A 21,672-nucleotide genomic window follows, 5' to 3' on the forward strand; every position below is an offset into this window, starting at 1 on the left:
TAATTAGTGGGGTCTCCATCTTAATTTGAAAGGAGCGTGTTATTTAGTGAAGCTCAGTTGACCAATTCTTATAGGTCCTTTTCCAGTTCTCTGCTTCATTCCCTCCCTCTGAAAAGCAAAATTGATCAGTACCATGCTCCTCACTTAAATGAGGCAGTGCTACACAAAACAGTCCTGACTAGCATGACTTGTGGCTTTTCAGAGTCTAAGACTTGGTATGAATCCCATACAGTTTCTGCCACTGACTAATGTAGTCAAGTGCTTTTACAAGTTCCTATGTGTTTCAGCCCAGCAGGCTTCAATATTTCAATTAAAACAGATTTATAGCATTTGACAAGTTTTGAAGGTCAATTTGGTTGGCTAGCAACATGCTGTCCCAGTCCTATTAAGACAAGGCATCTGGCTGTTCTGTGAGAAGCATTTGTGCATGTAACCTTTCATTATACAGGAATTCCTGAACTTTAGCCCCTTTTTTTTTGCTGCTTTTCTATCCTGATTTCTCAGCTTTGAGAGCTTATGTGTCACCTTTTTGATAAGGCTGCAAAGATCAGTGCTGCCAATTCAGTCATACAATAAAAAATATGAAATCGTTCTTGCTAACTGGTAGTGATGGGGGTGGGGGAAATCCTGTTACAGGGTTGCTTAACTGTTCTCAAAGTCTTGGTAATGTTGCAGGGATGCACAATTAAACTGCTGCCTCTTTCAGGTATATTCCGCCCCTGATCTGGGGGAAGAGTGGACATATCCAGACTGCCCTTTATGGGAAAATGGGGAGAGTGAGATCACCACATCCATATGGACTTCGCAAGTACCTCACAATGGCAGATGGAGCAACAGCAACCTTTGATCTCTTTGAGCCGCAGTCCGAGCACTGCATTGGAGGTCAGTTGAACAACTGCCTGCTGCATCTACCTGCAAGCCTTGATTCTGTGCTCAGGGGTGGAAGGAGATGGGCAAGGACAGTGCTACTTAAGCTATCAGAAAGGGTGGCTGTTAGTTCTGGTGATGGGAGGGGGATGGCTAAGCAGTACTAACCCACAAGTGGAGGCTGCAAGACCATTCCAGACATCAGGGGAAGCCCTGCTGGACTAATTAACCTTAGGTGGCAAGGGTGGGGGTTGAAGAACAGAAATGTTACATAACTTGTGCCCTAAGTGAGAGTCCATTGAAGACGCTGGTGGTAAGACTTGCATTTGATGTGTTCTTTACCTGTTAAAACTGGCATCATAGAACAAACACTAATAATATGGGATTGTTCATAGCCTTAATGTGTATGGAGAAGAAGCTGAACTTTATCTCCCCCTTAAAGACAGATACTTGCTAGTCTTTATTCACAATATGGTCACGGTGGCTGTTTAAGATCTGCATGAAATCAAACTCTATGTATACAAGGTATGAAAGAGCCAGACTTGGAAAATTCTACTTAAAAAGCAGAAAAGCTTGATGGTTCCTTAGTTCATTAGGTGTGTATTTTCAGAGTGAATGCCTGCTTTCAAATTTGCTGTTACTAGTAGTAACAACAACACTTAAAACCAAGTTACTGTGACTTGACTTCTGAAGTACAGTTTACCTTTGCAGTAGCTGATTTAATTGTAAGCCCATGACTCCAGCTTGACCTTCAGAAAAGGCCAAGTTCTCTTCTTAATCATGTGAGTTGAGATCCTTGTGGTACAATGTTGCATAGTAACAGTTACTGTTATCTGTATTACCAAAGAGAATCTGAACAGCGCTTTCCTAATGAGGCAAAAATTCACAATAGCTAGAGCTGCTAGTGAACAGAGTGCAGAGTATGCTGGCTGGAAGTCTGTAGGCTAATCCTGGACTTGATTTAATGTGCTTAAAAATTAAAATAATAGCTTTCTTATATGAAAACAACCTGTAACTGAACACTGTCAGTAGATCAAACTTCAGTAAAGCCATGATGCAGAGGATAACTAATGACACTATTTCTGTGCTTAGCAAAGCTTAGTGTTAAGGGTTTGGTCACAGAAATGTGGAAACAAAATGAGGGAAAAGTAGCCTAGTCAGTCTACTCGGTACACGAATGAGAAGCAGGCTCCAAAGTTTGCAGACACTTAGCTGTCACAATAGGCTGTTGGAGGCAGAATGTATGTAATGTCAAAAATATTGTTTGAAGAACAATGTGGAAGAACTCAGCCTTAGTGTGTAGGCAGTGCCTGTAAAGCTGCTTGGGCAGCTTTTGCTGAAGTTAAACTCTGTCCATCTCCTGTAGCATGAATTACTCTCACATCTTTGGCACTGTAGCTGCTAGTCTCCTGTCTCATACCAGACTTTTTTGGCAGTATAGTAGGACTTTAGCTTTCTTCTGGTAGATGGTTTCCCGTGGATCTGAAACGGAAAGCTTCTGAATCTCTGCATTTGCATGAAGTAACATTTACTTATCTTTGCTTCTTCCTGTTCACAGAGGATGTCACAATGGTAATCTGCCCTGGGATTGCTAACCATAGTGAAAAGCAGTATATTCGCACTTTTGTTGACTATGCGCAAAAAAATGGTTACAGGTGTGCTGTACTGAATCATTTGGGAGCCCTACCAAATATTGAGCTGACTTCTCCACGAATGTTCACATATGGTAGGTACTTTATGGCAGCTGATGACTTTCAAGTTTGTGGTGTTTCTAGGACTTGCTGATGCTAGCCTCATTCAGATATGGCAGGTGTTATGTTGAAAGAATCTGCTCAATTTAGATTGTTTGATATAAACTGAAAAGCTACCTGTGAGAAGAGACTAATACTGGGATCCAGTTTTCCTCATTGTTTCTCCCAGCTCTTGCACATATATCCTAATCAAGGAGATGATTTTGAAAGGAAAATGTTGAAAAAGGCACGTGGGGCTCCTAAGCCTTCTCAGTAGTTTGAGGTGCTCAAATGCCAATTCAGTGGGAGATGAAACAGTCCTCTGGCTCTGTAGGATAAACACTACTTCTGAGGCCGTGTAAAATGCGAAGTATGGGAGGAGATTGTGCTAGGCTACCCAGAAAGTGCCATCCTAGGAAGGACACGTGAAGACAGGTTTGTCCCTGGATATAGCAAGGAAAGGCAACAGTTCTGTAGCTTCACTGTCATACTGTAGAAGTAGTGGTTCAATGCCATGACTTGGGATTTTCACCTTGAATATAAGGAAATGTCTTTCCTTTCTTAACCTAGGTAATAAAAAGAATAAAAACTAACAGCTATCTTGAGTTACGCTAGCTCACTGCTGTATTCAGAGCTGTGTTGAGTGCCACCATTACCTGCTTTGCTGGTATGTAACAATCTCAGTAGAAAGTGACCTTCCTGCCTAAGACCTGACCTACTTGTTCCCAAGTTCTTTCAAGCCCGCATGTCTCCTTTTATTGCAAGCATATAGGTACATTATGTCAGGAGTCTGGATTTAGCAGACTGCTGTTAGGTTTCTCTTTTAGAACAGATAATGAAGATGCACTCAGCTGTCAAACTCTTAACAATAAGTATGTCCAACAGTTGAGTTGCTGAAATAGAAATGTATTGTGCTTTGAGACTGTGGGTCTGGTAGTCAAGTAGCCAATAATGCTTTGTTACTTGTTTTATAGTTATGAACTCCTTGTGAGTAGGAAAACACTCCAGGCATACAGAGTGCCTCAATTTGTCATGAAGTCCTAGGCTGTTAGTAACTTTGAGCTTTTGTCTTGGGAACCAAGCTTGACTGCCTTAAAGCATCTGCCTTTCTCTTGATTAAATCTTGAGAGCTTTCTTCCAAAAATGATACTTTCCTAGGACTGTGAATACAGCCCCAAAAGTCACTAGTTGTGCCCTGAAGCCTTTGCTACAGTAACTTTAGCCTGACACCAAAAGATAATGCTCTTGCCTAAATTGTTCAGTGATTAGGAGCTGGAACAGGTAAGGGGTGGGGGTGGGGAAGAGAAACAGACAATATGAATCTTCTACAGCTTTGTCCAGTGCAGTTTTGAAATCCAGACAGTGTTCTTAACCTTTTTCTAGCTACTCTGAAATGCCAGAAGTCTGGACTAGACTTCTGAAAGTTTGCTGGAGTTGATGGCAGACTCTCCATTAACTTCAGAGCTTTGCTTTAGACCTCAGGGTATTATTCTGTAGTGCAGCTCTGAAGATGTGCCTGAGTCTTTTATAGCCCTTCGGAAAGGATGAGGAATGCCTAGCACTTCCTTTGAGTAAGCCAGTAAATTTTACTTACGTGACCCTGCCGAATGGAGTGCCAGGCAAGACCCTGAGCATACTTTACTTTGCCTCCTACCCAAATATCCCAGCATCATTGTAGCTTTTGCTGTGTTCCTGACCCTGTTTGTGAAGGGAATAGCCTAAATTCAGGACTTGATATCAAGTCTGGAGGAGTCAGCAACTTTAACCTGTTGCTACTCTAGTTTCAGGTTTCTGAAGTGGCTGCCAGCTGCTCTCAAATCATGAAAGTCAAACACTAAAATATTTTGACTGCTGGCTTCTTCCAGAGGAAACTAGAGCAGTGTGGCATTTGTTACCTTAAAGAAAATTGCTTCTTAAGAATATTCGCAATGAAGTTTCCAAAACCTGCCAAAGCACTTGGCCAGAAGCATATTTCATTGAAATAAATGCAAACCCTACTCAACATATTTCAGAACTAGGCAAAACCCAAGTGTCTAGCAAGGATGTTTGGGGAGGGGGTACAGTGGAACAATGTTAAGTTGGCACAGTCAAGAATCCAAACTCTTAGAACTAAAGTTCCTGGGCATGGATAGGACTGAGATTCTAACTCTAAACAGAAACAAGCAGAGTTTTATTTATGTTTGTGTGGTGCTTTCGGTGGGATTAGCAAAGTGCATAGCCTGTTGATGTTGATGCTAGTGCCCTATTACTATCAGTTTTGGAGGTGTTTCTCTTCAGGGGATCTTTCCATATTTTTCTGAACTCACAGGCAGGAGAAAAAGCTGCAGATATTCAAGTGTTGCATGTGTGGAGGCCTTCAAAGCTGTTGGACAATATCAAAGGACCACAGTGCTACCAGAAACTGGATTCCTCAGTGCCTGCAGCCTGTGGAATGCAAATATTCATTAGCTGTGAGGAGAACAGAGCTGTATGGAGGCAGTTAGGTTTTTCTCAATGGAGAGGACCCATTCCTCTTCTAAGCAGCTGCAGTATTTCTACTTCTGCAGTGATAAGAAGCTAGCTTCCTTGTGCTTAAGTCCTTCCCATCTTATTTTGGAGAGTACCTGCTTAGTCACTCTGTAACAGTCCATTGAGGACTGTTCTGACAAGCAAGCTCTGTTTCTGCTGCCCCTGATCTGTGCAGATGTAAGAGTCCATGGCAGTCTTGCTGAAGGCAAGGAGCAAGCTGCATTCCAGACACCACACTTGTGCTCAGAAGTGGCTAACTGCCTCAGGAAGGTGGTAACACACTATGTTCAGTAAATAGCAATGCCAAGCCCAGAGTCCTTTTCACTCTGCTTTTCAGAGTCTTTTAGGAAGGAAGAATTTGGATTGTCGGATTGGCTGCTCCTGTGATTTTGAGCAAGGAATTTCATCTCTTTAGCAGTCTGTCAGCTCCAGGCAGGAGCTAAGGTCTACAAGATTTGAAATAGGTACATGAACATGTGTGAATTGGAGCTCTTAAAGCTTTGAGAGTATTTAAGTCAATGGGTAAGAGGGTGAAGCTTAAAGCATACAATTGAAGTTTGAGGTATGAATCTAGGGCTGTTAGAACATGATTCTTGACATTCTTATCTTTTAGGTTGCACCTGGGAATTTGGTGCCATGGTTAATTACATCAAGAGGACCTACCCTCAAACCCAGTTGGTTGTAGTAGGCTTCAGCCTGGGTGGAAATATTGTGTGCAAGTACCTTGGAGAGACCCAGGCCAACCAGGAGAGAGTCCTGTGCTGTGTCAGTGTGTGCCAAGGGTACAGTGCACTGAGGTAAGCTTAGAGGTTCTTTCCTCTGGGATGACTTCTGGGGGAGGTAGGGAGGGAAGGTTTTTGGGAGAGTGTGGTGGGGGAAGAGTTGTATGCAAGAGAAACAACATAACCTGCCTGTCAGTGTGCGGGATGCCACCCTGCTGAATGAGCAGCCAAAGCTTTGATTTAGTGGTATGAAAGCTTCCTGCCAACAATAAAAACTTCTGGGCAGTCAAATGCTGTCAGCTTCTTTTCTGCATGCTTGAGTTGGCCTAACTTTATGCCATAGTAGGATTGCTCTGGTGCTAAGAGGACCTGTGCAGTCCTGGTATAACAAATCTGGCAGGTTGGTCAGCATGAAAAAGTACTGAGCTGATGCCACTTTTGAAAGCAATAGCTTACGCTATCTCACTGGTCTGAGAACTATCCCTAGGTTCATAATGGCTTTTTTCTGCCTTCAGTGTGCAGTCTCATTCAGCAGCCCTCAGTTGAGGAGACTGGAAAGAAGCACAGAGCTCATGTGCTGACACTGTACTCCCCTTTGAATGTTTGTTTCTCTAATGCAAAGGCAGTGCTGTGGGCCCATGAGGGGATGGAGAAACATTTGCAATAGTGCTGTGGACATGAAATTTGGAAGGTGGGGAGAAGGCTTATAGCCCTAAGGCCTGCATAAACTATTAATCTGTGGTTCCCTACTTGGAAACCAAGGCTATACCACTTCAGAAGAGCTTTAACAGCTCCACCTAGTGCTAATACCTAAACTTACTGACAGAGGAGCTGGCTATGGCACTGCTGCTTGAACTGGTTGCTTAGCTTTCCATGCATGGTTAATGAAGATGAAAACAGTAACTGTCTAAACTAATGCTCCCAACTTCTACTGTCCAAATGGGCAACTACTGGGGCTTAGCTGACATTACTGTAACTTCACTGCATTTCTAAGCACTGAGAGTATTTGTAAGGTGAAAGTCTATTGAGACTAGGGTACTTGGGTCAGGATCTTATGGGAGGGTGAAAATAGTGAAACTGGCAGCTCTACAGGAGACTTGCTGTGAAATTTGTCCCCCCCAGCCTGGTGAAACTAGTTCTGATATTGCTTATGCTGCCTGTACAGCAGTTTGAGATGATTGGAGCACATATTAGCACATAATAGCTAGGAAGCAACAAGTTTGATACAAGTTTTGATACAAGTTTTGAGTCCTTTTCTGAGTAAGCTGTTACAGATAAATAAGCTTTTGTGGAAGCATTAAGGCATAACTAAGCTTGGTATGCAATTCAGTAATATTCCAATGTACCTGATCCATTTTGAGACACCAGCTCAAATCTGACTATTGTTAAAATAACTTAGCTACTGCTAGGTCTGAGTTCACCCCTTTAAAATCTGAACAGATGCTTTAAGGAATAGTCTGTCTCTTTCCCCCAGTAAAATGTTTTTAGTTGTTCTAGGGTTCCGGCATGGAGCACAAGCACCCTTTGGAAGCCAGCCCCCAAAACTGTTTGCAGCCATCAAACAGGGTTTGCAAGGATTGCATTTGGCCTTGTTCTATTTATTCATCTTCTGCAACTGTGCAGTATTGTAATTCTGGTCTCAAATGACATGAGTCATGCTGTTCACTAACTGGTTTCTTTAGTAATATGTCATGATGTGCTGGTAAATTGACAGTGTAAGGACAATCTGCTTAGCAATACTGGAGTTGGATTTCTCTGTGGTGGTGAGGGTGAGAAAGCACCTTGTCTGAGCTGCTTCCACACAAGAAGCCACTGAAGACTTGCATTATTGAGCTCTTGACTCCACCTGCTGGGTAAACATCTACTAGCAAGTCTCCAGTCACAAAACATCTGCTATGCATTACTGTGCATTTGACAAGAAGGCTTTTCAGATCTTATGTCTCTTTACCTAATCTCTACTGCTGCTTCTAAATACTAATCAGCCAAATAGCTGGGGAAAAGCAACATCAGTAAATATCCACTAAGGAAAAAAGGGGGTAGAGAGGTCCTTATGTCCTTGGTTATGGAAGGGGGAGGTACAAAACACTTCCAGGTGGAATGGATAAGCCTTAGCCTTCCTAGACTTTGTCTGGTAGGCTAAAATAGTTGGCCTCTGACCTCTGGGCTGCATGGCAGTAGATGACCTTAGTAGACATTACTGGTTAGCTTAGAATTTGATTTTCTTTTATATGATAGTTTGTACAACCTTTTCCCCCAAATACCTTCAGGAAGTAAAGAAAGAGAAGTGGTGGTGGGCAAGATGGAGCATGGAACTGAAATAAGAAAAACCTTTTCAGAGCATTAAGCCTGGGTCCCATGCACAGATGTAAAGTGGCAGCAATACAAGAATCTGCCAGCAGACTATGGAGCTCTTGCTTTAATCAATTAACATGCAGTTTGGGGAATTTAGTTCCTGAGGCTAAATGGGGACATGTCTCCTTATTCCTTAATCTCTGCCTGTACAGGCTTGGTTCTGCTTCTTGATCTTGTGGAATGCATCTTCACTGTAGCTACAGGCTGTGGAGAAGGTTCCCAGTTTTGAAACCTGTGCAGTCCACTTTAAAATACAGGAAGCTGTATTTTTTCAGCTACTGTGGTGGGAAGTCTAGTGTCTTTAATGTCAATCATCTTTAAATGACTTACGGTTTGCTTGGAAAGTGTTTTGTGGCAGGAAAAAAATGTGCATCTTCCCATCTTTCTTCTCCCTCACTACAAATGTGGTAGGTAGTCTGGTTAAAATCTTAAAGGAAAAAAAAAATCTATGCTTTGACATGGCTTACTACAAGAAAATATAGCTTGTGCCCTGCTAGGGAACTTTCAGGTTGTGGCTGGGGAAGTAATGTTAAATCTACCATTTAAACATTAACTTGCAATGGGAACTAAAGCAGGAGTAGTTCAGTAGCTGAAATTCTGCTCCCAGCATTCTTGGGTTGCTCAGTAAATGATAGTGCGTTTCCTCAGTAACAGCAAACCTTGAGTAAAGCTATAACCTGGCCATGACCCTGCATAGCGAAGAAGTACTTGTATCTGGCAGAACTCACAGAAGTCTGGATGACTTTAATTCTGTTTTAACAACCGATAAGCTGTGAAGTGCTATTCTGCTTCAAATCAGATACCACTTGCAGCTGCAGCTAGAATTTATTCTTATAGCTCTTGCCAGTGAAGCTGACAGTAATGTCTGTAAACACTGAAAACATCTGCACAAATTGTTTCTTCTGCAGAGTTAACTCATACAACTGACAACACTTTGTTCAGCAACAGGCTTAAGTTTTAATCCTTTGCTTGGTAGTCCAATTAGGTAAGCTAGATTCAACTTACGCAAAGGATACCAAAATCTTCATGTTGGTGTTGCAGATCTTGATTGATGGCTCTTAGCTGTTTTGATCAACAGAGCATTTAATTGCATTGTGCCAAATGAGACTGCAGATGTGTATTCTGTTACTACTGACCTTCGTCAAAGTGGAGGCCACTTCCTGGAAGAGGTTAAGCTATGGCAGGGAAAGCCTGGAGATTGTTTACATAGCCTCTAGGCTGCCAAAGATCTTATGATATTACTGTGATCTTTCAAGATCATCTTTAATGGCTTTGATTGTTATGCACTTTTTTAGGGCCCAGGAAACCTTCATGCAATGGGATCAGTGTAGAAGATTTTATAATTTCCTCATGGCAGACAACATGAAAAAGATCATCCTTTCTCACAGGTACTGTAGTTGGTCACTTGTACTGATGGTGTTGATGGTGTCGACTGGGTTAGTTGCTGTATTGGGTTTGTCATCTTTTTCTTGGCCCTTTAGAATCAAACTATTGAAACTTATGCACACATTCCTTGCTCAAGGGTCTTTAAATGAACCAATTAAGAGAAGGGGAGCTCATCTCAATCTCACTTGTATGCATTACAATATACTAATAAGCCTTGGTGATCCTGCTAGAAGAAAGCAAGCTTTGGTATTTTTGTCTTCCAAGAAGACTTGCTTAATGAGTAAACAAGATGAGCACAGGAAAACATCATAATTAAACTTCAAAGTGGAGTATTCTGCATCTGTTTCACTTCTAGCCAAAGAATTCCTTATTCAAGGAGCCTCTTGTTCTGCTGCATACTTGAGGTAGGATTAATCCTCAAGGTGAGGATCTGCTGCATGGGGCTGCTGCTTATCAAATAAGCAGTCAAACTGTAGATCTAGCTTCTAGCTGTTCTAGAAAGAGCATGTAGCTAGCAGGATATTCAGTGTTGTTCTTGGAGTGCAGCTATACTCTTAGTATCCCTATGCTACTGTTGTGATCTGTGGCTCTCGCATACCAAAGGAATGCATTAAACAGGTGGCTTGCTCAGTGTTCAGTTTTCTCATCCAAAAATTCTCTAGGTACTTCTTAGGCAATGAATATGCAAGTGCCTCATCTGTGTATGTTTGAAGATGCCTGAGTCAAGAGAAGGGGGGAAATCACTGCTTATGACCCATTCTAGTTAAGAGTGTGTCACTTGCAAACTTCCAATTAATTCCTGATGCTCCTGTGCAATATGAAACACTTGCAGAAGGAGTTAAGGAGACTCTGTATGTCGTGTAGGGTGATCCATGTAACTTGTTCCAGATTGGAAAATATTTAGACAACTTGACCATACTTAACATGTGAAAATATATAATTCCCCCTGCACTAAATGGTGCTTAGAGTCATAACCCGGAAAAATCCAGTGCTAGCTTGAAGGGAGAATCTGTTAAATAAGCTAAATATTTTTTCTATAATGAATCTTTTGTGCTTTAGGGCAGCTCCCCAAAAGCAAACCTGGTCTCCCTCCTGCTCTGTCCTGCAGCTGTCTCTAAGAGGGAATAAAAAGCCTGCTTTCCAGCTTATGGCCTTTGTTCTACTTATTAAGGGAGTGGTTTGTTCTGGTAAAGAAACACATCCTCTCCTGAGGGTAATAACTAATTATGACAAGTGTCCATAGTAAATAGCTTTCTACTAAGGTAATGCCCCAAGTAATTTCTGAAGGATGAGCTAATCTAATCTCTGTGCTGGGGGGACTTTAGTACCAGATGGCGAAGGAGATGCTATGCCCAGGACTGTTAGTGCTCTCACTTGAGCCACCCACAGGTTTGGTCAGAAGCCAAAGGACCCTCCCTCTAACACAAAGCCTGTGTTCCAAGTACCCTTAGCACTGTCCATTCTGGGAGAAGTTTTCAGAGGTCCCTAAGGCTGTGTTTTTAGTACAACAGGAAAGCATATTTGCTCTAAAGTGGCTGCTAGGGTTTCTGTTATGTTTTGCTGCAAAGGGAGGTGGACAAAAGCTCTGCTTGTTCCCAGGAAAGCCTCATGGCTACAGAGCCCACTTCTATCATGTCAGAGTTGGTAAACTCATTTTCCCTTGAGCTGGTCATGGCTTTGCTGCCCTTGTTATGGTACCTGGATGTCTGTCTTGATATTACTCTTTCAGGCAAGTTCTTTTTGGAGATAGCATGAAGAAGCCACAGAGCCTGTCAGATGCAGATCTGAGCAAACTCTACACAGCAACGTCCCTCATGCAGATTGATGATAATGTCATGAGGTATGGAGGGAGATTCTCTGATTCTCTGTAGCTCTCTAAAAGTACCTTCATTCTCAAGTGTTGTTCTCACATGCCTCTAGCTGTGCTGATGGGAATCTTCTGAAATGCAGTGCTGACAGCTCAGGACTCTTTCCTTGCCTCTGCATTGAATAAAGCTTAGCAAAAAAAAGCCCTACTTGTCAATCTCAGCTTTTGTAAAATCACTCGAAGTATTCACTATTGGTAACACCTGAACTTGCAGCCTGGAATAACCTAGGAAGAGACCAGGCCTAATGAGCTGTAGCAAAAACCTGAAAGTGCAGAATGTGGAAAGCAGCTCAAAACCATTCAGGAATGTCCTTAGCCCTGCTTTAATTTTGATTGAAACAAACCCTCCCAAAAAACCCTATTACTGCCTTCTCTGTGAGCATTAAGGTCTACTGAAACAACAGCCTTTTTCACTGGTGGTGCTAACACCCAAATCAAACTTTCTGCTTTATTAAGCAGCATTCTGTTTCTCTTGTGTCTTTGAAAGCAGCATAGCTCTTTACTCAGTGGCCTTATTTTCCTATACCATAGCATGTTCTACATCAGGCATTGACACCTTTCTAAAACGCTGAAGCTGTAAACTGGCTGTGCCCTGTAGAGCTATAGGATTTTTGAGACTGGGAGTATTGTGCTCTCTTGCCTTTCTAAAAATGCTTCATAATTAAATCTTACTTGCCTCTAATCTTGGAGGCCTTTGTTTTGGGCTTACTACAAAATTGACACATTTCCCCAAAAAATAAAGCTAAGTCTGTTTGCCGAATCCTTGGTTAGGGAGAGAAGCCTAGGGAGCTAGGCTGTGGTAAATAACTGGAACCACTGTGAATTCAGAATGGCCTGCATTTGTCCAGTTTAAGGTTCAGAAATTGTCATGTTCTTACATTTGAAAAGGCTTTCAGGTGAAGATGACAAGATAATTTTTTTCCTTCATATGTATGAATTATACGTGAAGAAGAATACTTTATAAAGCCCTGAAGGCCACTAGGCTCCAACTGGCATGTTTAACTTGCCGTCTACAGAACAAATACAAATCCTACTATTGCAGAGTTTGAGTAAGCACACAAAGCATGAGGCATGTGCTGCCAAAGATGGATTTTGCAGAGACTATTTGGTCTATAAAAATCCAGGCATCAGAGCTGTTCTGTGCAAGTATTTCTCATTTGGGAGTAAGAATCTTTTAGAAGTCAAATAGGTACTAGAAACATAATTGCAATGTCTCCATTTCAGGAAGTTCCATGGCTACAGTTCCCTGAAGGAGTACTATGAAGAAGAAAGCTGCCTACAGTACTTGCACAGGGTAGGCTTTTGCTGTTGAGATTCTTGTACCTTAATTTTCCTGCTGGAGGGGAAATGGTCAGTGGTTTCTATATTGCTGGTTCTTAGACACAGCTATTCCTAGACAGAGTATCTTGGAGTGGAATTTCAATTCTTGCACCTAATACTGGTGCTAAATGCTCAGAGTCCTTAGGAACTTATAACTGCAATGGGCAGTAGCACCCAAGTGGCCTAGATAAGCCAGACATTCATCTGAACCCCTCTGAGCATACATGGGTAAAGTGGGAAGCAAGTGGTGGTATACAGCCTGCAGTTTCAAGCAGGAATGACTTACTAGACATTCTGGGAGAGTCTGGTACTGTCTGAAAGGTAAATAGCAGACCCCAGTGCTGAAGAGAGAAAGATGGAAGAAGATTGATTCTTCCTTGATCTGCAGAACCAGAGGATGGAGACATTCCAAAGGAGTTTTTTGTTTAAATTTGAGCTTCAGTAACAGAGCTGGCACTAGCTGCCTTGTATGCAAAGTAATGCAGAGCAAAGACTTGGTATCTGAGTTCTGGGAGTGGGGAAATGCTGACTCTGGATCTGAATCTGCTCTGTTATATCCCATCTGTTTGCATACAGTTAAACTGAAAAATACAGTGCTGCAGAGCACCTCATTAGTAAAAAGCCACCAGTCTTAATTTTGACTGTCCTTGTTTTCCTGGTGGTTCTCCAGGTGCAGAACCATCTTGAAATAAGTTGCCTGAGTAAACTCAAGTTAAGCAGATTTTTGTGGTTAGAATGAAATTCAAATACCAACCCCTTACCATTTTTCTTCTGCCATGTTTGCTGGTGCAGATCTATGTTCCTCTCCTGTTGGTTAATGCTGCTGATGACCCTCTGGTGCATGAGAGTCTTCTATCAATTCCAAGAACTCTTTCAGGTATGTTGAAGCAGTCTGCTCCAGCAGTGTGTAATTGTGTACCTTCAGCTTCCTTATTACATAATGATCCATGGTTACAAAGCAGCTTGACTTGCCTTCTTACATCCGTAATCCTGTAGAGATGTACTAAGCTGCTTTGAATCACCAGTTGCTAGAACCAGCAAGGCTAACTTAGAACAGAAAGAACTTCTGAGCATTCCTTCCAGGGACCTTCTGCTGTTTTGGGTCATGTTGATAGCCAGGAGGCTGTATTCAGGTTACATTCTTTAATGCAAAAAATGCTTCTTCATGCCTTCACTCCTCACTGGGAATTAATAGAAAGGTGGGTTGTTACAGTGATGAGATGGTCTTGAGCAACTGTAGACGAACAGCCTCCTCTGCTGATAAGGGAGAAGATGCATGGTTAGGTTATTTCCTAGTGGACTAGAATTGCTGACTTGAAAAGGAGTTGAGCTGTCAATCTTCAGCCAAGAAAAAGGCAAATGACCTTTTTAAAAGGTCCCTCCTAGAAGAGAGTTGGTTGCTGTTTCTTCAAACAGTTGCTGCACAGGAAATGCAGCAGGTTCTCTTTCCCTTATTGAAAGATGTGAGGGGAGAATTAATCAAGACCTTCCAGACTGAAGCAAGCAGGGGAATTTTTCCTCCACTGATGGAACAGAGTGGCTAATGTGCTGTCAGAGCTTTGGTGCAGTTTAGTGTTAAACTAAGTCCCAGTTTCAGCACACATGAGTTAGAGATGGAGCATTTGGGGAAGGATGTGGCCTGTATTGCTGTTGGCAGTTGTTAGGCAGCCTTCTAATACTGGCTAGGATTGGTTCCTGTGGACTGAGCTGTTCTGTGAAGTGGAGAAGCTATGTGCTTTTGACTTCAAATTAGCCATGGCCTTTGCCAGTGTTTCTGGTTCCTCCACAAGGTTCTTCCCTTGGTTCAGATACTATGGCAAGGATAGAGATGATTGTCACAACTTAAGATGGCTTAGTTCTCAGCTGTAAAATGCTAATTTTCTGGAACTTTGTGCTTCTTGTTTTACAGAGAAACGGGAAAATGTCATGCATGTGCTGCCCCTTCACGGAGGCCACCTGGGCTTTTTTGAGGGGTCTGTACTCTTCCCAGAACCTCTTACTTGGATGGATAAGCTTGTGGTGCAATATGCCAATGCCATCTGCCAGTGGGAGAAGACAAAGTCTCACTGCTCAGACACAGAGCAGGCTGTATCTGGCCAGGAGTAACTGACCCAAAGACTCTCTGGATCACTTCAGTATATCTCCCCCTTTGGGAACTCTTTGTTCCCTCACCTGCTGCTTCAGGTTTCCATTCTCCTTGATATCCTAGGGCTGGGATTTGATCACAATGTTTCCTTCTGAAAAGGAGTTACAGCAGAAGTTAATATCTGGTCAGAGCATCTTTGCCTATATAGTTATTTGGGCTTGTAACTTATTGCTCTGCTTGAATCAGGTTGCTGACTGTGGACTGTTACAGGGTTATTGAGCTGAAGAGCTTGTTTTAAATGTATCAGGAGTTTCAAATGTCAAATTCCTTCACCAGCTGGTCAAACTTCATGTCTGCAGCAGTTGTTTAGGTGTAGATGACAGGCCAACTACAACCCTCTGACTCTGTTCTACTCTGTCCCAGTGCTGGAAAAACCCTGCACTGAGCCACAGCCAGTGGTTTGGTCTAGTAAGTGGCCTGCAAAAACAGATGCCTAACTGCAAGTAGAGTGCCAGCCTTGCACCATCTCAAGGGGGTCTTTTAATTCCTAGGAATGCACTTCCCAAAGTCAGTGGGTTTAAAGATACTTAGCTTTTCCATGCTTCTGCTGTCTGTGGTTTGGAATGCTTTTATGCTGGGACTCCAGGTAAAGAAAAGCTGCAGGTTGGCAATACCAGTTAATACTTTTCTATCTGAACATGTTCTCATACCAAGACAAGATCAATCACCTCATCATATTTGCCTCTTATTTAAATGTAGTTGTATTTTTTTAGTACTGGATTTTTGTTTGACCCAGGGCTGCTTAAAGCTGGCTCTGGCTTCCAAATGGAAATTGGTGATTATGAATCTGCAGGATCTTTCTCTGGGGTCAAATTGGTTTTGAGGATTTCATAGAGAGTTGATGTACACTGTTAGGGGCTGGTTTGTAGGGGAGGAATGTATTTGGTTTTTTCCTTTAGACTTCCCCTTATGCCAGGCAGGCTGTGTCAAAATTCTTCCCCTTAACTTTCAGAGCACTGAATGGTTTTCAGGCACATGATTTGCCTTAGAGGTGATGGGAACTGGATGGCCCTAGCCCTGTGCAACTGAAGTAGTACCTTCATATGGCTAATCACTTCCAAATCTGTGTTAATGCTGTAGGATTACTGGCTCCAGTAAGACACTGAGCTCTTCCTCCCTTGAGTTCCTTTTCCACACTCATACATCTGCTTCTAGTTTTAATGTGCAAAGTGAAGTGTGAAACCATATATGCAGGAAAGATGCCTACTCACTTATCCTGTTCCCTCAAGTGGCTGTTATGATCTGTGCCAAGACAGTTATTCCTGACTAGTCTCTCTCCTGGAAGGGAAGTTGCCCCATGACAATCTGGAGACAAACTTTGTGATCAAAATCTTTGCTTTACTGTTGCTGCTCTATTGATGTTGTGCTCCTGTTAATCCATCCTTGGGACACAGTCTCAATGAAGGTTTTTTTCTCCTGTCATACTTCCCACATCAACCAGCACTTTATTGCTTTAGCCTTGGTTTGTGTTCTAGGCACTTTATAGCTTAAGGGTTGAAACAAGCTGCAAGACTTCAGTCCAGTGGCACAGGGGAACAAGCCTTCTGGACTGCCCTGTCCCTGAACTTTAGTAGGTTAGAGCAGTGGGTTTTTGTTTTAATAAAGCAATAACTAACTATTGTAGCAAAGGTGCATTATCATATCAGGAAATTCCTTTCAGTTTGCCTTAGGCCAGCCACTTTGGCCTGTTACAATGAACTGTGGCTATCTGCACATTCCCTTTGTTAGTAGATCCAGGTTTTCTTTTTTCCTCTCAAAGAAAAGGTGTGACCAAGTAAAGCTCTACAGCAATACTTGGCCATGCTTGTGGCTGTTTCTTAGGGACTATTTTAGGGCATCAGTTAGGAAGGATATTCTTAAATGATGGATTTGTGCTATTATCCTCTTATTCATACTGCATCTGTATATCACCAAAATGTCATACAAAAATTAGATTTTTAAGTAGCTGTTTATGTAATATTCATTGGATGTGACTTAAATATCTTCCCTTCAACAGAGGTGGAGTGTAAGCAACACTTGTACACATCAAATAGATACAATATAAACAGAGCTGTTTCATCTCCAGTGGGTTACAGCTTCAGAATTGTTTGAACTTTCATAGCAAACTCTATAGCTGTAGTTGACACAAGTCACTACAAGTTACTGCCTGCCTTGAGGTACAAAGTTGCCCTTCCCATGGCAAGAGATTCTGCCTTTGGAACACTTTGTTACTCACCTGGAAGAAGGATGCAATGTCAGACAGCTCTAGAGAAACAGAAGTTGTTCTTGGTACTAATACTAATGGGAAGAGACCAACATGTAGATACCTATAGAAGGAAGGACTGCATGTCTCTAGTAACTTTGAGAGCAAAGTACCTGCCTCCCTCAAGTTTGAGAGCCTTATCAGAAGTGGAGGCTCTCTGCCCCATTCCCCCAGTGGCTGAAGTTCTGCCTTTCTTCCCAGGATCCCAAACTTCCAGAAGCAGTTCAGTTGGTTGAATGGCCCAGAATACAAAAGTAGGAAGTGAGAACTGTTTGGGTGCTATCTGGAAAGGCTAATGTTGAGGCAAAGCAATTGTTTTCTAGCTTCTGGGTTCATGTTAGGTGACACTGCTTTTCAGCCAAGTTATGGCAGTCTCAGTGAAAGTGAAGCTTTGTTCTGCAAGACTTTTTGAAGAGCTTTTCTTCCTTTTTTTAAAGGAGGTTAGTATCGACTGACTAGATCTTGACTAAGCAGGTTTTCCTGCTTCTGAGGTGCAAGGAAGTTACCTTCTCATCAACTGTAACGTTAGGTCTGACGAACTTCACTATAGCAGATGACTAGTCAATGACCTCTTGAGCAAGCCTCTCCTAAGATGGGGTGAGCAGCTAGGGAACTGACAAAGCAGCAGGAGCTGTATTTTTGTCTATTCTTGTAGAGATTCTGCTTTACAATCAAAGAGTTTTTCAGGAGGAGTAATCCTTCCTGCCCCACAACCTAAGCCTTTATTTCAAGAGTGCCAGTGCTATGGACTTTCTGAAACTCAGCTAGAGAAGTAATATTAATATCGGGGCATCTTGCTCCCTTGACCTGTTTTTGTACTTTGCACTCACATCTACAGCTATTTGAACTGCCTGTGTCTTGACCAGTTATTTTTAGCCTGTTTGGGGAAGAATTTTTGTCATGGCTTGAACATTGTGCAGGGGTTCTGGGACCTAAAATACATGTTAGGCTTGTGTAGATGGGAGCAGTAAAATCTTCCTGTCCTCCCTCCCTCCTCCCCCTGCCCCAGTTTGACATGGCTTTTAAAGCAAGACTTATGATGACAAGACTAGCAGTGGTAGCCTAAAGAGACCTTGGAAGTGGGAGAGGAGAAAGCTGCAGTGCATGCTATGTAAAGACCTTCAGAGAAGGGAATTCTGTATTAATTTTGCTGCTGACAGTGACTGTCAACTGGTGCCTCATGCCCGTACTCAACAGATGAATAGGACTTTGTCCAATTCTAATCTGGAATACTCCTCTCTCCCCACATCAGGCAATGCTAGTCTTGTGATGTAGACAGATGCCCTCCATTTGGCCAGTGAACTCAACCTCAAGTGCAGTCAGAACATAGCTGCTTAAAGCTGAAGTCTTCTGTGTGGTTAAGTCTTTATTTAATCTCTCTGCAAGACAAGTGAGCTTGTTCAAGTGTGCTCTTCTAGATCCTTACAATTTAGTCTGGTAATGCAGCTCTTCAAGACTTTGACATGAAAAATCTTTCATGAGCTCTGTTTAGTTTCAGGTTGGGATTAGAAAAAGCATTAGTAGAGCTCCTTAGCATTTAGTCTTGTATGGTATGTATACAACCTTCTCTCCATTGCTGGATGTAAGTAGCACTTGATTGTAAACCCCAAGGACACTCCCCATCAAATTGCAAGTTGTGTGATGGTTAGGCTGGTCCAACCATCTTTGGAGAGATCTGAAGGTTGTAGAAGAGCCGCTGGGGCTTCATCTTACTGAACATGAGGAACTAGCAGCTTCCATTACATCAGATCTGCCAGCATTTTTAATGGTCACTTTTTGAGCTTCTAAATTGAAAGTTCTTTTCAGATGGGTCTAACTGTAGTCGCACTGCAAAGACAGATAATTGAACCATCCTGCAGTTGTCTTCTGAGCACTACTTCTGCAATTCCTGTTTGTGAAGATGCAGGTTACAAAGACTGGGCATTAAGCAAAGATGGTAAGAACTGATATCTCCAATACTGAATTTAGCTAAGCTACCTGTGTGTCATCTGTCCTGGTCTGTTACAAGTTCCTAGACCACAGCCCTTTGACACGTGGTGCCTTGCCCTTTTTTCCTCCTCCCTGGACATCAGCATATCTAGAGACTTCAGTAACAGCTCTGGTCAGAGCTTTCAAGTTTTGCTTTTTAATAAATTTCTCAGCACTAAGTGAGACACCCCTGGTGATGTACACTGTACAAGTGCTATCATACCAGTGCGTGCTGACTTAAAGGACCTCTGTGGGCAGCCTACAACTAGCTGCAGTCTATTTTAAGGTTTAAAATAAGGTGTATTAATAGTAGATCATCTTACAGCTGTCTGCTCCTCAAATCTGCCTCTAGCAGTAGGGATTGAGTTGTAGAAGGAGAGTTTGCTTAAGTGACATGTTACTTTGAAATCCCAAGGTTCTTATGTCTAACTCTTTAGCAACATATAGCTGGAGGTGGATTCTCTATAAATGACTATCTGAAAGAGCAGAGGGGCACTTCAGGAGTTAATTGCCAAACAGTTTAGTCACCTGGATTGCTTCCAAGTTTTTCCTAGAAATATTATGCCTATCTGGGGCTTACTGAAGTTCTTCACAGCCTTTTTCAAGATGACCAGAAAGGCCCTGGCCTTCTATTGCATGTATAAATCATCTCTTGTAAAGAGCATTTTGCTGCTTCTGGCTTGAGTCGTATTCCATGAGTCCTAGGTTGGGTAGTGTCCAGGGCCCATTGTGACTCAAAACAGTGTCTCCTTCAGGAGTACCTGTTCTAGGCAAAAAACAGTTCTGAAAGTCTTCACACCAAGAGTTTCTGCTGAACTTAAGATGCCTCAGCAGCACAGACCTAAAGAAGGGATGCCTTGCATGTGTACCCCTTCTGTTGCTGGGCATGCTTGTTTTACTGTTGGCCTGGATTTTTGAGCTGTTGGGAGAGTGTAGGTGTAAGTGCCACCAGTGCATCAAAGCAGTTGCCAGATGTTCAGTTTGTGCCGGAAGGGCTTCCAGGGTTATTCTGAACTACTGCTTTTCAAACACCTGGCTTCTTGGTTTTGCTGGTTAATGGCACAAACACTGCAGTCCAGGGCAACATTTATCAGGTTGAGTCTGCTGATATCAAACAGTCTTTTCTGAGTCTATCTGATAACACTTTCAGAAAACTCCAGCCCTGCATCCCCTGTTCATAAAGGCCATATCTTTCCTTCTCACTGGATGGTCTTGCCTAAGCTGGGTAACTTTAATGCCAGTAAGGAGCCTGATCCCATGAGATGGCTCTACACATACCTTTCTTGCTTTTATGTAAATGACAAGCTTATGTTGCCTGTCTCTAGTCATGCCACTGCTTTGATTAGGCAAGTTCCTTCTAGGATCTCTCTAATGTCATAGCTCTACTGGGATGCTGACTCTTCTGATGGCTCCTGTAAACTGGGGAGTCTTCAAAAATAAATCCAACAACTTGTGTTTGATATAACTAAACCCTACTACTTAGCCCAAGCAAACACCTCTCCACAGAACATGTTTTTAAACACTATTTGTTGGCTTGTCTATAACTCCAAATAATAGATCACAAGAGATTTTTTTCTCAAGAAAGCACAACCTCTTTTCAAGAGATACCTTTCTCTCTCTGAATATCCCCAAGGTGAAGAGGTATGTGGACGCCTCAGGAAGCCAGATCTGTGCCCTTATGTTGTTCCTGCAGTTGTGTTAGAACAGGCTGAGTGATTTCTAATGTTCTTGGTAAGCAGCACAGTTTACTGTGGAAAATATTTTAAATTTGCAAACTTATATTCTGGAACCATCTCTAAATGCTGCCCTGAAAGCTTGTATCAGAGATACCCTCCCAGCTGCCAAGTTCTGAGTCAGATTCTCTGAAGCTGACAGCTGCAGGGGAGATGATTTGCAACTAGCAATGCAATTTTTCTATATCTGCTGATGTTTACCTTTAAAATTATATATAAATATATAAAAAACAGTGTCTTTGATTTTTTTCTTTAGTTTTTGTTCTTCTGTGGTGTAAAATGGAGGTCATTGCAAAACAATGTAATTTTGTTAACTTTGATTCAGTGGGATTTCTTATTTAAAAATAAAGGACTTACTGAAGTCAGTGCTACATGTAGTGATTGTGTACAGTGTCACTGGGTGATGGGTAAAAATCAAACTGTCACTTCTGGCAGGCAGTATCAATACTTTCTTGATCCTTTCCTTACCACAGAGGAAATGCGTATCTGACATGGGAATATGTTGAGCCAACAAGGCTGTCTTCATCAAAATACAACTGGGTATCTCTGAACATCTCTTCCTTTGGATTAGATGAATGCTTCAGAGCTGGAGGAATCATCTAGCCCCAGGCTGCAAATGTGAATTTAGAATTAGAACACTCATGAGCAGAAATGTTAACATGTAAAATGTGACTGCCTGGGGGAAAGGTAATCTTAACACCACTGTAATATATTCCAAGACATGAGTTGGCTTCTGTTCCCTCATTTGTTTGCCAGGCAGGACAACCCTTGTTGCTAACTCCACTTTCATGATTTCTGCCTCTGCATTGGCTCCTGGTGTTAAATGCAAAA

At 42.2% G+C, this 21,672-nt stretch overlaps 1 protein-coding gene across 4 annotated transcripts in view; it reads left to right on the forward strand.

Moving 5' to 3' along the window:
- The window catches only part of ABHD2 (abhydrolase domain containing 2, acylglycerol lipase), a 43,282-nt gene extending 22,076 nt beyond the window's left edge, over positions 1-21,206 (forward strand). For all 4 annotated transcript variants that reach the window (XM_026121260.2, XM_064517238.1, XM_026121259.2 and 1 more), the window contains 8 exons: positions 707-882; positions 2,426-2,593; positions 5,719-5,902; positions 9,475-9,567; positions 11,295-11,405; positions 12,657-12,726; positions 13,545-13,629; positions 14,662-21,206. In XM_026121260.2, the coding sequence (XP_025977045.1) occupies positions 707-882; positions 2,426-2,593; positions 5,719-5,902; positions 9,475-9,567; positions 11,295-11,405; positions 12,657-12,726; positions 13,545-13,629; positions 14,662-14,858 (1,084 nt within the window). In that variant the 3' untranslated portion in view covers positions 14,859-21,206. The remainder of the gene's footprint in view (positions 1-706; positions 883-2,425; positions 2,594-5,718; positions 5,903-9,474; positions 9,568-11,294; positions 11,406-12,656; positions 12,727-13,544; positions 13,630-14,661) is intronic.
- Positions 21,207-21,672: the final 466 nt, after the last annotated feature.

Source organism: Dromaius novaehollandiae, chromosome 10 (genome assembly GCF_036370855.1).
Source record: "Dromaius novaehollandiae isolate bDroNov1 chromosome 10, bDroNov1.hap1, whole genome shotgun sequence".
NCBI classification, from domain to species: domain Eukaryota; kingdom Metazoa; phylum Chordata; class Aves; order Casuariiformes; family Dromaiidae; genus Dromaius; species Dromaius novaehollandiae.